Source organism: Serinus canaria, chromosome 4A (genome assembly GCF_022539315.1).
Source record: "Serinus canaria isolate serCan28SL12 chromosome 4A, serCan2020, whole genome shotgun sequence".
NCBI lineage: Eukaryota > Metazoa > Chordata > Aves > Passeriformes > Fringillidae > Serinus > Serinus canaria.
The window spans coordinates 19,390,613-19,408,853 of NC_066318.1; the positions used below are offsets into that span (position 1 = coordinate 19,390,613).

General features: G+C 35.2%; 1 protein-coding gene across 7 annotated transcripts in view; it reads right to left on the reverse strand.

Moving 5' to 3' along the window:
* The window catches only part of RPGRIP1L (RPGRIP1 like), a 45,106-nt gene that overhangs the window by 21,754 nt on the left and 5,111 nt on the right, over nucleotides 1-18,241 (reverse strand). For 6 of the 7 annotated variants that reach the window (XM_018914125.3, XM_018914122.3, XM_018914131.3 and 3 more), the window contains exons 4-10: nucleotides 15,766-16,064; nucleotides 14,494-14,593; nucleotides 12,962-13,105; nucleotides 11,593-11,698; nucleotides 9,233-9,379; nucleotides 8,058-8,131; nucleotides 2,243-2,382 (exon numbers count right to left, since the gene is read on the reverse strand). In XM_018914125.3, coding sequence (XP_018769670.1) covers nucleotides 2,243-2,382; nucleotides 8,058-8,131; nucleotides 9,233-9,379; nucleotides 11,593-11,698; nucleotides 12,962-13,105; nucleotides 14,494-14,593; nucleotides 15,766-16,064 — 1,010 coding nt within the window. Of the gene's footprint in view, nucleotides 1-2,242; nucleotides 2,383-8,057; nucleotides 8,132-9,195; nucleotides 9,380-11,592; nucleotides 11,699-12,961; nucleotides 13,106-14,493; nucleotides 14,594-15,765; nucleotides 16,065-18,241 lie in introns of those variants that run through there. The other variant, XR_007777595.1, reaches the window with a different exon arrangement.

The window sequence follows — 18,241 nt, forward strand, 5'->3', positions numbered from 1 at the left end:
TGATATAGAAGAACAAAATATTACACTTAATTAAACATAGTTAAGAAAATTACAAACTTGATTTTTTCATATTCATATATGCATGAAAATTTCATTGCAAAATGCAGAAAACTAATGTATTTTGTATGGGGAAACCTTTGTGTGCTTGTTCTGGTTAGGACAGCGTTAATTTTTGCAAGATGTCAACTTTTACTGACACAATCAATACTTCTCTAGTAAGACAATCATAAAAAAAATTGTACTTATTAAATAGCATACTCTGTAGAACAGTACTATAAAGAAGAACAACAAATGCAGCAATTAATGAGATTTTATTACTGTAAAATAAAAAGTACTTAGATATAACTAAGTAAATAGATACACTGTATGAATTTATGAGATGAGTGACAACAATCCTTACTATAGGAATTGTTTCAACTTAGATTTTGTATTAGCTTATCTCAGTCTTTTACAACCTGCATGAAACACTACTGTTAGTAAGCTTCAATGAACATGAACCAAACAGCTATTGTAATTTCTGGCTGAGAATCTAGGAAATACTGGTAAGACAAGAAACACAAGTACAAATGTCTAAAGGAAATGAGGCTGGTGGAAGGGTGATATAACTTCTGAAAGTACTATATTAAAAAAACCCCAGAAAGCATAGTTAGAGTGTTACTCTATTTTCTAGCTAAATACATTTCTTTCAAGTATTACAAAGCACGTTATGATGTTAGGGCCAGAAAAATACTACTAAAACAATCAGATCAAATAACAGAATCATTGTAAAAGGGAAATACAGAAGGAGGACATAGAAAATGTCAAGATGATGTTGGTCTCCTGTAGCATTAAGAATTTTCAAGGCTTCACTTATTTTACCATCTTTCTTAGACATGGAAAAGAAGCTTAGGAAAAAGACTCATATGCCAAACTACAAAGGGTAGACATGACATTATTTCTACACTAGTTCTAGGCAGTACTTTAAGACAAGCATTAATTTCAATTCTCATATTGAACTTCAAAGAGGAATGTGCAGCAAAGGCAGATACTCTGAAACGTGACTGAAGAAAGTTATACTGCCTATGCTTTGTGAAAGACAGAGCCGTAACCAAATCCTATATACAGAGGCCTAGAAGGGTATTAGAACACCTACTCCAGCTGCAGCAAGTCAATTCAATAGAAATCAGAAGTGTAGTACTCCGGTGTTTCAGTTTAGGAGTACAATAAGCTACCTGGGGAAGGGATGGTAAACACCTGACAGTTAAACATAATGGCCACAGGAAGGAAGGAAGATGGAATGCCAGTTTTTTTCATAATCATGCTACAAGTAACAACTGTTAGTATGTCATAACTTCATAATAACATAGCTTAAGGCATCTTAAATTATTTGAGTATCAATTAAGGCTAATTTTTCAAACACTTGCTGTGGTCAAATAAAATATTTAAATATTCAATCTGGTATGTGAGGTCAGCAGAGCTACTGAGAATCCTAATGGTACGCATGTGCTGAACTCAACCCATTATCATAAGAATTATTCACAACAAGTTGGCCCACTTCATTCCATGAAATTGTTCACAGAAATACATCTCTTAAAAATACACATTTGAAGAATCAAATCTAAACTAAATATCTTCACTTTCTGTCTGTGCTTGTCTTTTGTAAACTTCATATTGCTACAGTAAACAGTGCTGAGATTAAAATAAAGATTGCAAGGTCAGTATGAAGAAAACACATATGAAATAATATGTTCATTATATTAAAAGAAAACTGTTATTTTAAATGTACAATGCTGTAAATAAAAATTAGTATATACTGAAAATATAAAAAAAATCTGAATTAAGGAAATTGAAAGACAAACATTGCCAAGGGCCTATATGAGCTTCACATAGCTTCTGCACAGTGAACAGAATAGTGGTTTATAATTTGAGAGAGACTGTCAGAGGGGTCTCTTTTTCCATAAGAACTTTCAGTGTAGAGAAGAGAAGAAATACTGAATAAAGAGTAAACATGAACCCAAGAGATGAAGAATAAATGCAGCTGAAATTATATGAGCCTCATTCAGCCCATATTCTGTACGGGGTCATATTTTGCACTTAATAGATAGTCATAACTTAGGTGTATTTAAAAAATGTATAATTAAAATACAGCTTTGAAAACACCTGCAACAGAGATTCCACTTTTCTGGGCAGTATATCTCAACTCCAACTCCAGAGGGGTATAATCTCACATTTTGAGAAAATACTAGTCTTCTCAGACATATACCTCTTTCTACTTTGATCTTGTCAAGGATTTCATTTTTGTCTGCTAGATCATTTTTGATAGCTGCCTCTAGTTTAGCAATTTGCAGTTTCAGTTGCTGTTCCTTTGATTTCCACTGCTGTTCATGGGGCAGACTGAAGACACTGCAATAAAACATGTTATATGAAAAACTTTTAGAAATCAGCATCAGCAGAAAATAATCAAGGAAAAAAACTTTTAGCAGCACAGAGACCACTGTCATTGTGGCTGAGTAATTATGTAAACATATGTTGGTTGGCTGCTATTGAAACCCAGGTGGCTCTCTCAGGATGCAATTAAAAACCATAAAAGATTTGTGGAACAAGCAAAGGAACTGACCTTAATTTAGAGCTCCAAAATTAAAAAAAGTTGGTAGCATGTAACATTTGTGGGACTAGGAAAGCAACTGAGATGAATATCTCAGAATAATCCACAACTGCAAAATTCAACAGGTGACAACTACAAAACCAGGGTGTTTTTGTGTACAAACCCTCTTAATGTAGAGAATTGGGATCATCCACCTGATTTCTTTTAAATTTGTGAGACATGCAGAACCTCAAGTCAGTTGCCTGGTCAAAGAAATGTCGACCACAAAGTGACAACAGTTTTCTCATACTCTAAAACAACAATTCTGCTACTGCTTAAGAAGCGCATATAAAGTAATCTTTCTCCTACTTGAACAAATATAAAAAAAAAAAAAAAAGGGAAAATAAAGTAGAATAAGTATTTTGCATTTAACATTATTTGCTTGTAAACTGCCAATCTATTTGCAGGGGTACAAAATCAGAATTGCTGAAACCACAACAAAATGTGTAACTCAGACTGAAATAAAAGTAATAGTATTATATAATTTACAGTATAATTCCTTGCAGGTAAAAAGAAGAAGCAATGTAATGTGCTTTCTTAGACAGTGAGTACTATGCTCTTCATATTACTGTTGTTCAATTCTTGCATTCTTATTGACTGGGAAAATGTCCATCTTAACAAAACATAAACCAGTTTATTCATTTACATATTCTGTGAGAAATCATAAACTATGGGGTTTTCTTTAAACAAAGGTGTCAGTTCCTCAACTCTTTCCTTTGAAGAAGCTCACCAGTTAACAAATATTGTATTTTATATATATAAATGTATAAAAAAATCTTCTGGAATCTATTTTGCAGCCAATCTCTCCCAGACATCTATGTAACTGTCATGGTTTGAGAGGAAATGAAGTTTTTTGTGATGGTGTGGTCAAGCCAATCGGTGTTCAGATTTTAATATTGGCACCTGGTTTGTCCACTGAGGGCATGGATACGCCTCTGAGAACAGAGAGGGTTAAAAGCTGTGAACGCCCAGGGGAATCTCTCTTTTTGGGTTCCGGTTTTGAACTGACCAGATCCTCCGTGCCCAGCTCTTAGCTGGGCGGGTGGGGGAGGGGAGCCATGCGGCCGGAGGGAGGTAGGCCAGGCCGGGGCCAAAGGGTGGAGGAGAACATTGTAAGGGCTTCGGGCAGCCATCCCCCATTTCCCCCCCCTGGAGAGAGGGAGAGAGAGAGACAGAGCCGGTGCCTGTGATAGCGTGGCCGGCGTGAAGGAGAAGGGGGGGTGCCCAGGAGTTCATGAAGCAAACCGGCAGAGCCTGGGACTTTTAACCCTTCTGGGGAGGATGGAAACCTTGCAAATGCTGATTCCTCCTGAAGTTGATGAGATTGAGAGGATGTTGAGAAGAATCCTAGGTGGGAGGAGATGATGGAGTGGCCTTTGGCTGGACTTTGCTTGTATAGCCACAGCAGAACCCCTTGTGTTCCTGTGACACAGAGACTGCATTCTAGGGGGAGGCGATGGCTCAGAGCCAGGAGAGTGCGGTGATGTGGAGGTTTGTGAACAGAGACGACCGGGTGAGGAGGGTGGTGGTGGTGCCCTCCGTCTTCAAAGAAGAGGAAGAGGAAGATGATCTCTGTTCAAGAGACCCCTTGGCCCCAGGGGGTGAAATTTGGGGGGGGACAGGTGTCCCAAAGGAGAGGGACTGTGCTCTTTTTGGAACTGGACAAAGTATCCTTAAAGGGAAAAACCCTAGAAGCAGCTCTGATCCATGTGCAGTGGTGAGAGCACTGGACATGGAAGGAAGAGGTCACAATGGCAAAATGTTCTCCGGGCGGTGCCACACGTGACACGGAAACACGAGAAGTTTCGACTGTTTCCTGGGGAAGTCTGTAGTGCAAGAGGGACTCCTCTCTTCTCAAGGAACTGAGAATTGATTATCTAAAGGGTGGTAATGGAATTGGAAATTTGGTGGGGGGAGGAGGAGGAAATTTGGAAGGTTTTCATCTTGTGTTCTATGTGTTCTGTGTGTTTTTCTTTGTAGTTTTAGGTTAATAAAGTTTTTTTTCCCTTTCAACCTTAAGTTGGAGCCTGCTTTGCTCTGTCTCTGATCACATCTCACAGTGGATGCCAGGGAAAGAGGTATTCTCGTGGGGGCACTGGCATTGCACCAGGCTCAAACGAAAAAAAAAAAAAAAAAAAAAAAAAAAAAAAAAAAAAAAAAAAGAGAAGAAAGAAGTATTGCAGAAGGGATAGCCCACAGAGCATTATAGACTGTACCTGCAGACTCAAAGAGAATGCCTGCTCTGAAATACTTGAATAATGACCTTAAGGTTAAAGAAAAAAAACTATTATGGCATGAACTGTAGACTCTGAAGTATATGGCAAGGGTTTATATTCTGGATTAGTGCTCTTCTTAAAAACTGGTTTATTTCCCTGTATTTTGTCATTTCCTCACAGTATACCTAACCTGTTTAATACATTTCTCCAGGCACAGAACATCTTACACTTTGGCAGATTGTCTTTTACAGCATGCATGAACTTAAAGAATGCTTCTAAGTTGTGCAGTAAAATAGGATTTATTTTACTCTCCTATAATTTTGAAGATAATATGCAGGGAATATAATGCACTGCACCCACTATCATTCCGTAGTACTGCCTAGGTATAGAAAAGATACAGTGTGTTCTCTAACTGCTTAAAGTCTCAATGGTCCCATAAGGAAAGAATAAAGCATATCAAAAAAGGTATCAAATACCCTTAGTTTTCACACTTCTGAAAGTGTTTTCGCATTTCAATGACAACTATATGTGGCATTTGCTAGCTTTAGGTACAATAATTTCACATAAAGATGTAGCTACATCTAATTCAGTTTTTTGGAAGACTATACTGTCAGAGAAACCATTAAGAGTTACTATGATGGCAGTTCAAGATCTCAGTATTTAAATGAAGAACATTTCAGAAGACGGCTTTCCTCCAAGCCTATGTAATGTTAATGTTTATGTTTAATGATTATGCTTAATGTAACATTTTAGTTTGAATTGAGTCCACTTGTGTTGTTTCTTCATTTGAATTTAAGATCCACGTGGAAAATCTGTCACATCTATGGTATTTCATCAGAGTTAAAGCCATGTGGATAAATTATAATGGTCAACCACATTGGGCACTTTTCCTTTTGAAAGAATTTAAGCATTGTCACGTTTGCATTACAAGGTCATATGAAAACCACTCCTCCAAATCCTTTATCAGAATGTATTGTTTTCTTGGACAAAGAGTAAATACTAAGAGTCAACAGACCAATTCATACTAGTTCTTTGCAAACTTTTCAGGGGCAGTTCTGCAGTCTTGTCTTTGGCAAAATTGCTATTAACTTCCCAAAAATAACATCAGCAAAGAATGGATTTGTGCCTCTTTTCCTCGATTAAAAAGATTTATTAATTATTTAGCACCTGTGGGCACTTCCTACCCACCACTAGCAATAAGTAAGCTGCAGTAGAGTTCCATTGTGAAAATAGGAAACTGGAAAAGCTAGCCATTAAACAGTGGTAATAATGAAATTATCCATTTCTCTAATTTCTTGTTACTCAATGTGCTGGTTTTGGCTGAGGCAGAGGTACTTTTTGTTCGTAGTGGTTGGTATGGGGCTGTGTTTTGGATTTGTGCTGAACACAGTGATGATAATACAGAGAGGCTACTGAGCAGGGCTTAGAGATAACCAAGGCCTTTTCTGGTTTTCATAATGCTGTCCTGGGGAAAGGATGGGGGAGTGTGGGAAACTGGGAGGTGACTGGGAGAGCAGATCAAAGGAATATTTTCTAGGAGATAAAGTGAGAAGAAGGAGGAGAAAAGGAGAACATTTGGAGTGATGGTGTTTGCCCTCCCAAGTCAACATAACGTGTAATGGGGCCCTGAAGGTGTGGAACACCTGCCTGCCCCTGGAAAGCCAGGAATGAATTCCTTGTTTTGCTTTCCTTGTGTGCACAGCTTCTGCTTTCCCTTCCTTGTTTTGCTGTCCTTGTGTGCACAGCTTCTGCTTTCCACATTAAATTGCCTTTATCTCACTGCACAGTTTTTCTAGCTTTTACTCTTTAAATTCTCTCCCCAGTCCACTGGTGGGGAAGTGAGCAAGGACTGTGAGGAGCTTGGTGGCTGGCTGGAGTAAAACCACAATATGGAATGATGAAACATGAATCAACGTTTAAATGGGACTATATGAAAAGACAGATCATTTTAGATAAAAGAACAGCTGTCTTGTAGGTTACTACATAGTAACAGAAGCATATTTAAATTTATTTAAACATAAATTCTCTATGATTTAAGTAGAACAGAAATATCATAAATTGATTTTTTACTAAGTGTTACTTTTCTGCATAATGATAAAAGAGAGAAAGAAATCATAATCAGAAATATTTATAACATGATCAAATTTTGTAGAAATCTACAACAATGAACTTAAGTGACAGACAACTGATCAACTGTCCCTATACAAAACTCTGAGTATCGTGATAATACAGCTGTTACATAAGTAAAAAACTGCTTTAAGTTATTTGTACTCACCATTTTTCACTTCTATAATTTTTAATTTCACCACAAACAGTACAGGAAGTATAAGAAATATTGTAAGAAATTTATAAACAAAAATTGATATCACTTATATTGTGTTTAGTCATTGGTATTTTTTTGACAGACATCACACTGACAAGCCAAACACTTTAAGAGGAGAAATAATTTCAATACAAGAAAATATGTTAAGCTTTTTACGTACTTTCCCAGGCAATTATTAACTCTAAGACACGTGTCTTATTATCTAACCCTCTTTAGAGCAATAAAATCAGTGTTTCAAAATAAAAGAAAAGCTCATTTGAAGGTAATTTTTTTCTTTCACATGCTTGAGGCAATTAGCTACAATTACATATTTCTGTATCGGTAGAAGTAAAATGATAGCTATTACAAAAGAAACAAACCACACCTCAAAAATAATTAGTGGAAAAGCTGTCAAATATCAGACTTTATATAAGTTCACTGTGAAGTGCTGGAAGAACTTTTATCCCATTGACAAAAATTCAAACACCTCTTTGTTAAAAAAAAAAACCCTAAGAAACAATCCCTAAACAAATCCAAATTAATATATATCTACCTAGAAGTATCCTTCTTTCAACAATAACTCTGAAGAAAATAATGTGAAATTCAACTAAAAATTCTTTCATTTACGTTCAAAATAAAGTGACTCCTACATATTTTGAATTATATTTTTAAAAGTAGTGTCTTATTGTTTTAAGAGTATTAGAACAAGTTGGTCCATTTAAACAGGGCAGATGAAATACAGGCAGAGTACCATGAATGTTTCCATATACACTTACTGATATGATAAACTGGAACACAAACATATTTACATGTGTGCACAAACACTCAATAGGCACATTCCAGCACTTAGTGCTGTATGAAGACCTATTCAACAGGACAGAAACCTAATTTTTTATATACAGAATCTATAATTTACCTGTTATGCAGCTTATCATAGTTTTCCTTCAAGAGTTCATTCTCTTTTTCTAGATCATTTATTCTTTCCTGTAACTAAAATGAAGAAGGAAGTTTTATTTGATGTACAGCACAAAAGCAAATTACAGTGAATGTGCGAAGACAGATAGTTAATTACTTGTAGGCATTGTCAAGCTATTATTTGTTCTTTTTATACAAAATCAGCATCATAGAATATTCTGTGTTGGAAGGCATGCAAGGATCATCAAGTCCAACTTTAAAGTGAATGACCCATTTGGGGATGAAAACCACAACCTTGGCAGTATTAGCACCCTGCTCCAACCAAAAGAGCCAATCTCAGGGTATACAGGCAAAATAATATAAAAATCTAAAAGTCTTAAGTGTATTACTGACATGATAAACAACACATTCTTGTTTTCAAAACGTTCACTAAAGCAAGACATAACTTTAAAGCTATGAGATAATAAGAAGATAACTTCATGCATTACAATAGTTTTAAAGGTTTGGAGGAAGTATCTCTGAGTTACTTCTTGGTAAACTTGGTTCATGCAAAATACATTTAAAATAGGTAAACCAGCTGGTAAAACTAAATTTACTACAAAACGTAACAGAAAAACATGTAAGACTGCAGACTCTTACTCCTCATGCATTGAAGAGAATGAGAAATAAACTACTTGATTTTTAGCCCTAAGTGTGGATGACACCAGTCTGAGAGCCTCTAGACAAAGAAACAGAAGTAAATGATTTGAACTGCTAAATCAGATATAACACTATAGTGTACTGGAATTAAATCAGGTTGAAAGAATACTAAAAAACTATTATCAATAAATTAAGTATAATTTTCTTTCAGTTAACAAACCACTTGTTCAGTATCAGAATTGACATGGAATCCTATGCTTTAACCTCAAATATAAACACTGGTGCAGTGACTATGCGGCACAGGGATCAAGTATGGTTGATATTCTATCAAATACAAGCAGCAGCCACTGTCTTTTTCTTTTTAATGGGATAAAAGTATATATATCACTAGTATATATATATATCACCATGTCAGTCTTGTAAATGTGTTTGAAACATCTATTCACATTTTCACAATTAAAAGGTATCCCATCATTAACTCTTCCCTTATCTATACGTACTTCAAGCAGATTCAAGATCTCTTGAACACAATCTCACCTCTTCTGTTCTTCTGTTTGAAATAGTTACTGTCTGCAATTCTTTCTGAAGGTGAAAGCACTTTAACCGCTCCTCTTTAAGCTGAACATTCATTTCATCACCTTTTGCTAATAATGCATCATGGTTTGTCTTTAAGTTCTTTAGGTTCTGTGGAAAGGAAAGAAGGAATATCAAAATCAGACCTTGTAGAATGTTCCCATACTGTGTATTTCAACACAGGGCTCTCAAGGTGCTATTGAGTAGATGTTCTCAATGTGATCAGCAGGACACATTCTTGAACTAAGTAACTAAAAGTAACTTTCACTTCCCATGGCCATCAGAAGGCGACCTGGTTGCCCTCATGAATATCAAACCCTCAGTTTGATATTATGAAAATGACAAAGAAATAAATCTGTAAAGCAATTAGAAGATTTTGCAGTGGTTACAGTGGTTGGACATGCTAACCAAAAACCACTACAGCAGCAAGCAGAAATCAATGTCATCCACACCTATGTTAATCATAGAGCTTGCCACAGCTCTCTTAACCCTTATATTTATATATACATATATACACACACACACATATAAGTCTTTATACTTATAGATACACATATACACACAATTGTAGCTATATGATTCTTTTGCAACCCTCATGCATTCAGCTCTATTTCCCAAATAGAAGAACTTTAATAAGGGACTTCTAATTTCCATCATATTTTCATTTACTTTGGTGGGACATTTAACCAATTTTAAAATTAAATTAAGGATGCCGACAGAATATTAGGCAGTATAATATTAACTAATATTCTGGAATATTAGTTATTAATATTAGTTATTCTGGAATGATTAGTTAATATTAGAATATTCCAGAATATTAGTTAATATTATACTGCCTACAATCTGGTAATTAGGCCTCATTCATTAAAAATTCACATGTAAATCACATTCAAATTACGTTTTGAGACAAAATAGTTGAAAACCCAATCTCCCGTTTCATAAAATGACTGGATGATTATTTATGCCAAATACATATGTGAATATAGTTAATGTTTAATGCTTTTAGACAGAAAGAAGTTAGCTTCATTTTTTTCCATACAGCATTCCTAAAAAGTAGTTAAATGGAGACGCTAAATGTTAATCCTGTAAAAATCATTTACGTTCACATTCAGTCTGAACAGACTGGAAATGAACAAAAAAACCAATGAAAAATCAGTCACCAACTTATCTTCAGCTTTTCATATTCATTTCTCAGGAAGAAAAAAATCACAGAGAATACACAATATTAGCAGTCAGTCTAACAAAAAACAGATAGAGTTATTTTTATAGCTATTTTTATAACTTTATTTTTATAGTTATTTTTATAGCTATTTTTATAACTATGAAAGTTATTCATAGTTATAAATAGAGAGAATTTAACTCTAAATTCTAGAATGAAACTCTCTCTAGTTTAGATTTCTTAAAGAGAAAGAAGACAAAAAGCCATGTTAAACTTTTTCTCAGTTTGCCAGAAAAGATACAGGAGTTACACTGAAGAGAGGGAAGGAAGCAAAGCAAAACGAAATGCAGAAACAGAAAAACATGGGCAAAAAAAGGAATCAAAGAAAAATCTAATGGCACAACTGTTATTTAGCATGCTACCAGTAACACACAGGTGTTTTTAAGGATACTCAGTGCTTCCACTTTTTAAGGCTGGATACATAATAAAGCTCTATTGCAGTTAGGATTCCTCCTTACAGGAAGTCTCCCATTTCCAAGGTATTATGATACCACCTTTGTATGCACATGCAGTTTTCCATATACATACAGGAAAAAGCAGAAAAGAAAGTGGTATAATTAAAACCTTTAGATAATCTACCATGGAATTGCATGTTCTGGAGATATTTTCATAAAATTGCTCTTTTTATAAGGAAAATTATTACTTAGAGTAGCCCTTTAAAATAATTTCCATGAACATATAAGCAGATGTTAAATCCTAACATCAGAATAGAAGAGACAAACCGCCCAAACTTCAGCAAAGAGTAATAAATTGGAAGGGGCTTGGTACTCTTTTCTGGTAAATCAGTACATCTAAGTCAAAGTCCTCTCTTCAAATGATCAGGGATCTCTTTCCATAGCCAGACAACTCAGTTCATTCTTCATAATCTGCTTGTTATGACTTTGCAGATGAAATCACTAAGACCTGCTAGACTCTGCTGAAAAAAAAGAAAGATTAAGACTAAAAATCCCGACTCCATCTGGAGTAGTTTGAGTGTAATGTAAGATGTGGTTCATTTAATGTACTCAGAATTGACTTTGAATTAAGAACTGTCTATATTTTGTCTTCTGTTTGGCATGCTTATGTGATAAGGGTATAGGAATGTTACTGATCAAATTGAAATTACCTCTTCAAGCTGGAGAAGTTTTCCTTCCATTGCTGAAAGAGCATTGCTTTTCTCAGCCAGCTGTTTACGGACCTTGATCATTTCCACATTGTCCTGAATGTTTAGCCTTCAAAATTAAAAACAAATGCATCATAAACACATACTTCAAAGACAATGTAGGGTATAACACCAACTTAATTTGTTCTTCTATAATTCACACTAGAGAGTTTAGGTAAATAAACATTTTACTGTTCGATGACAAAGCAACTTCAATCAATACATACACATCTTTCTTTATGGTATAAAACTGTATATGGCAGAAAAAGAAAACAATCCTATGCCTAAAGAGATTGCTTTCTCTCTCTCCCACCATCCAAAATATTCAATGCCAGTAGAACAACATTTTGTGAAGTTTCCACCTATCAAATACTGCAAAGAAAAGGAGAGATAGCAATTTAGACTCCAACATCTTAACTCTGGTATTCAAACAAGCTGCCAGTGTGTCTTAATTACATGAAAATAATTTACTATCTATGCAGATATTCTTACAATTCTAAGATTAATTTGAACCTGTACTGTTTATTACAAAGGATGTTCAAAATAATTCAAAATTTAAAAGATAATTACTTAAGTGTTTTTCCTTACTTCAAACGGTGGAACTAATGTAAACCCTATTATTCCTACAAGTATGAGAGGAGAAACCAGTTGGGATTTTTATTAATATAAATTACGAAAAAATCAGAATAGATTTTCAATATCTGAAAAGGCAATTTCTCTTCCAATATTTGTTTATTTTAGACATGCAGGACACATTGTCACAATGCCATGCTGGAGCAAGTGAAGGGGCTACAAAGCTTAGACATCTGGAAAACAGTTGAGTATGTGAATAAAGAAATGTTGCTCTCTAATACTAAAACAGTGTTAGAGACTTTCATTTATCTCAACATTTTCAGCAACAGCAGAGCCAGTATTTTTCTACTATTTGTAGACTCCAAATTATTGAGTACTAGTGAACATTAAATTGTCCACTATGAACCTACACCTAAAATTTGATAAGAATTAAAGTGAAGGAAAAATAGGTGATTAAAATTTTATGACTTGAACTTCAGCTGAGCCTGTATCAGCTGAAAAAGAATTCTCTAAAATGGTAATTATGAACTTTTTTGTTTATTTATGAAAAAACATCGTAACTTATTATTGTAACTTTCCTTGCTTAGAATTATCTATTGCTATTTGGCAAAACATTTTATGGCTTGGTTTCACCAATTGGACAAAAATTAATAAGGCTCATATTTCTTTACTGAAGTAGTAATTTCCACAGCTACTTACAAACATTATGATGTAACTCTTCTAACGTTTCCACCAGAGAGATTTTAATTTTTCACAATACCTTTGGCTTGCTGTACCCTGCTCTTTCAGCTGTAGGGTGGATTCTTCAATTTCCTTTTCTTTCCTTCTTAGCTGACTCCCAAGGATCTCTCTGGCACGGTCTAGTTCCTCAATTTGGTTCTTTTGGGACTCAATGACAGTCTCCCTGCAAGTACAAGCATCCTACATTCCAAAACCAGCCATATATTTTTTCAAAGAAAAAAAAAAGAGTACTCAAGTAAGACAAACTTTTGAGTGTTCAGCAAAACCTGTATTTCTTATTAACATACCTCCCAAGAGAGGCTTATGAGTTTAAATTGCTATGAAAGTGCAACACAAACTCTCAAATGTTTCTGTGGACTAAATAATGCTTAGCAGAACCTCACTAAAACGCTGTTCACGGTTTCTTATACTCTATATTAGAAGTATCCTCCTTCTCATCCCTTAGCACCAATGGTTTCTCAAAAGCAAAACACCATTACTAACTATCACAAAATTAGATCTTCAATGAATGGAACACTGAACATAATTTTTAAGCTTTTATTCTGAAATGGAAAAATCTAAACGCCCCAAAAATAAAAAAAAAGAAAATAAAATCAAAAAATGTGTTTTAAACAGTGGAATGTATCCAATAAATGCATTAAAAAGTAATTTATAGGAATATTTCTGTACAATTGTTTTTTATGATTCCAGTTAAGCGTTGCATTTATAAAATTTCAAGCACAAAATAAATGAATGCACATTAATCCATGTATTTATAAACTTAGCTTGCCCATTAATTGGAAATTTAGCATTTACAGAGAAGATACTCCATAATTTGTTTTAAGTAAATCACTGTGAAAATAAAACAACAGCTTTTAAAAAACCCAGGTTCTAAACAAAATTCAGAGAAGAAAAATATTCTAATCAGACCTCAATATCTTTAAATTAGATACTAATTACCTTTTCTATATAACACCTCACTATTTCTCATGCTATCTCTACATCAAGTATGTTGTAAGGGTTTCCTAAGCTTTAATTTCAACTGAAATGTGCAGATGAATTACAAACCACACTTCAAAATGCAGAAGTGAATCAGAATCATTTTACGTAAATATCCCAATACTGTGCTTTTTGTACTTATCCATAAAATCTGTCTGCCTCTAGAAATGAAATTTAAATGCATCAGTGAAACACATTCACATAGTTACCACTTGCATGGTGGTGCACATTTTAGGACTTATGTTGGTAAAAATTTTGGAGCTAAGGTTCTTTCTTCTTTTGTCAGCTTTGACCCATAACAAACAAGGCAGGCATTGCATCCTAGCAAAAAAGCCTCACCACTGGAGACCAGTTTTAATTTGTAGCCAAATTCTTATGTACCTACATTTTGCATTCTGAATACCTGATTTCCTGTTTTCCTTAACATTCTGCATTGTTACCAGTGTTATTATTGTCAGAACCAACCATTTTATTTTCTGAGCTGAAAACTTCTTAAAATATATACTTTTTTCTTCAAGAAAACCATAAGTTCTAACTATAATAACAAAAAAAGAAGTAATATGAAAATCATACAAATTTCTGATTTCAGCCCTTGAATCCTCGAGCAGACTCTGTCCATATTTGGGGAGCACAAGGTCAGACGATCTCACTTCTAAACTTTGAAATCTCATTCCTGAATACAAAAACAAAGATAAATTTTTGACTTATTGAATGAGAAAGCTTTTAACAGCCAACTATCTTAATACAGCACAAATAATTGCAACTTCTATATAGATGTCATAAGAAGTATTTTTATATCAAAATCACATAGAAATCACAGTATGCACAACATAAGCTGCTCTAAAATCTGAAGGATGGGCGATGCCAAACAGTGTTAAAGCAAACTGTTAAAATAAATGTCGTGAAAGATTTATAGATTTTCATTTCAAACAGAACAGAGATCGTGTCTTCAAAGAAAAGAAATATCAGTATTATTAGACAGAAACATGGACTTGTAATCACTTTTTCTCAGCATTTTCTTTGCAAAATCCCAAGTGTCATTCACCCAGATATGCAATTGTTAGGACTGTATTTTAGTAGCAGTGCAGATAATTTCCTTGTGTTGTTTAGAAGCATCCTAAGCCCACAGTGAAGAAAAGAAGTGAGAAATTAATTAAGGAAGAATTATTACTTTAAGAGCAAATGCAATGGTTTCTCCATATTTTTCTCATACTCTTAGCAAGAAGAAATTAACCAAGTTTTGAGGTGGGACCAAATACATTTCATTTCAAAGACCGCATTAAGGCAGCCATCCCTCAGTCCTCAGAACTGTATCACTTAGGTTTAAGGTACAATGATACCAAGATTCCCAAAATGCATGAAAAACTTACCTACTTTGCTGCATTAACTTGACCTATTTAGAATTTGGATCTTTATATGTTATTTTAAGGTACTGGTAATTGCAATACAGATATAGATTAGATATAGACAGATACAGATATAGATATGCGCGCACGTGTGTATATGCCTAGATTTTTTTTGTTTACTTTTGTTCAACTCAAGGTACTTCTTACATGATTGCACTCAAAGAAAGCAAGTACCTACATCCATACGTGATTAGCTTTCCATGGTATTTTTAAATCAGCCAAATAAAAAGCAGATACAGGAAGCTCTAATTGTTATTTGTAGAATTTTCTCGTCTCTTAATACCTTACAGACAGCTAAACTATCCTTATTTTTTTCCAGGCATTTTATTTTTCAATAACTGCTCTGCATCTTTTCTGATGTGCACTAAAAATGTTTTGAAATTCAGAATCATGCTTTCAAGTGCAAAGAGTCTGCTGTTTTAATAAATGTGAATTATACCCTTCTTGGTGTGCTCTGGCATGCCAGCAATCTCACTCTCTTTTTTGAGACCAGTGTTCACACGAGATTGAATGGAGCTGTACAGACAAGGCCTATGGCCTTGAATCTGGAGCTGCTGTTTAGTTGAAATGAGTTTGTTGCGGAGGCTCTCATTTTGTTTCTCAAGTTCACGAACTTTTTCTCGCAAATGCTCAATCATTTCTTCCAGCTCCAGAGCCTGACCCAGCCGCTTGGGTCCACAGCCAGCCTGGTCACATTTTCCTTTATCATTAACGAGCCGTATTAACTTGGTGGTCATTCTGGGGAAAACAATTGGAAAAAAAAAAAAAAAAAAAAAAAGTGAAAAATCAGCATAAGAAGTATTCTGTTGAAAGGAACATAACCACTGTGGAGACGTCAGCACAGAACCTTGATAATAAATTTCAAGTTTTCATATAACTATTGTTGCCATCTTCAAGGACAAACTCCTTGAAGATAACTGCTACCACTGAGAAGCAATCTGCTTTATAGCACTGACGAATAACAGTTTCCTAAGGCTAATCATTTAAGACTAGTAAAGGAAGGACACCTTTACATTGTATTTTTACCTAAGTGGATGATGAGTACACCCACCTGGTGTAAGTGGATAATGAGTGATATTTCCTGTGCATAGAAACATAGGAACTGCCATTTGAAATAACAAAACAATTCATTTCATCTACAATTTTGTATTTGACAACAACCTGACAGAAAAGAAGGAAATTGCGTAACGCTGGTCAACTGGACAGTGGCTCACTGAATACCGAGTCAAAAGAAAATAATGTTTTGGACTTTAAAGTATGAAATAGGCACTATTTTCAACTACCGTTTGATGAATTCATTAGCTCCTTGTGAGAATCCATAATATCAGAGGGTTTTGGGAAAACTGCAAAAAGCAGGCATCAGAAACAGCAGAACTATGATTAGAGCTAAGCAGTAGCCATAAGATTGATCAACAGAAAAATTATGTAAGTGGAAAAGTAAGGACAAATAGAACAATGGTCTGTGTATTAATGCTTGTCTAGAATAACTCCCTAAGCTACAGCAAAGTATATCTAGTGAGATATTAGGAAGTTCTAAGCTTAATAATGGAGCTCTGTGCATTGTGTTTGAAAGCTTACAAATGTATTCCATTTTAAATAAGCAGCATTGTTTTAACTGAGGGTAAGTGTGCTTATAGCGGTTGGATGGAACCACTGTCAATATGCTTCTGCTTTGTGTGATTGGTCAAAAAAGTTTTAAAGTAAGTTGTAACATTAACTTCTTGGTCTGCTGCCTGGGATGTGAGCTAATGGCATCTTCCCATTGTCATAACCATGTAATGAGACTGATGCTGGAAAATAAAACAGCTCAAGATGCTTTCCTAGCAGTCCTGTCCTGTTCATGATTTGTACATAGCCCCCGGCCAGCGATAGCTCCTCACCAGAAACTGGCTTAGACGCAGAAAGACTTTGTTAACAATTAGCACAATGCAAACACAGAGTCACTGCGTTCAGCCTTTCTGCAATATCGTAATACTACAAACAGTTCTTTGCAGTCCAGATCAGTTTGCCGCCACACTAAATCCTGGCAAAGATTAGCACACAAATCCCAGCATACTGAGTTTAATGATCAGCCAAAAGTTGCTTGTATATTTATGGGTAAACTGGGTACTGTGCTCCCCATGCTGTTTGGGACTTCTTCACTGAAGTTATCTATTACGTTTAATATCCACATGTTTCATGGTGTCAGTGGTTAGAAACAGGGACAACACACACCCTGATGTCCATGTGGCAAAAGAGTGCGTTTATTCCTCGAGCCCCTCTTTATAAAGGGGTTTGAAAAACCCAGTCTGGATAGCTCATTGGTCTGATCTTTGACACCACCCAAGCTCCCAGACCAGTGAGATGTCTGCAGCTTAGGATGGAACGTAATTGGCTGAGGTTCCTGTCAGTCAACCCAGGGGCCAGGTTTATGGAGCCACCAGGGTTTCTTATCTATATCCAAATTAACTGCCCAGTACAAGCCAGTACTGTGACATAATGTGACAGCTATCTACTGAATAAAGGAGTGATGATTATAAAGACATTTTAGTGCTAACTTAGCAATAAAAAGCTAGATGCTACTCAACTTCTTGAAAGACAGACTGGGACAGAAAAGGGGCAGAATCTCTCTGGATAGACCATTCTGATTCTAGAATGAAAAGCCTGAAGAACCATTAGGCTTCTACAGCCTGCTCTCCAATTCCCAGAACATTCCACCAGCACAGCTGGGAATCCAAGGTATCATCTCTGATGTAGGAGACAGCAGTGTACCTCTGTACAGGGAGATCGAATAGGGATCCCTGCAAAAACCATCTCACAAACTTACAGACAATAGATTGTAGAAATCAATACAAAAATCATGTCCAGTGGGTCATTTTTGCTACTGTATTAAAAAATGCTCTCAGAGAAATCAGCTTGATTTTTAATTTGTTGAT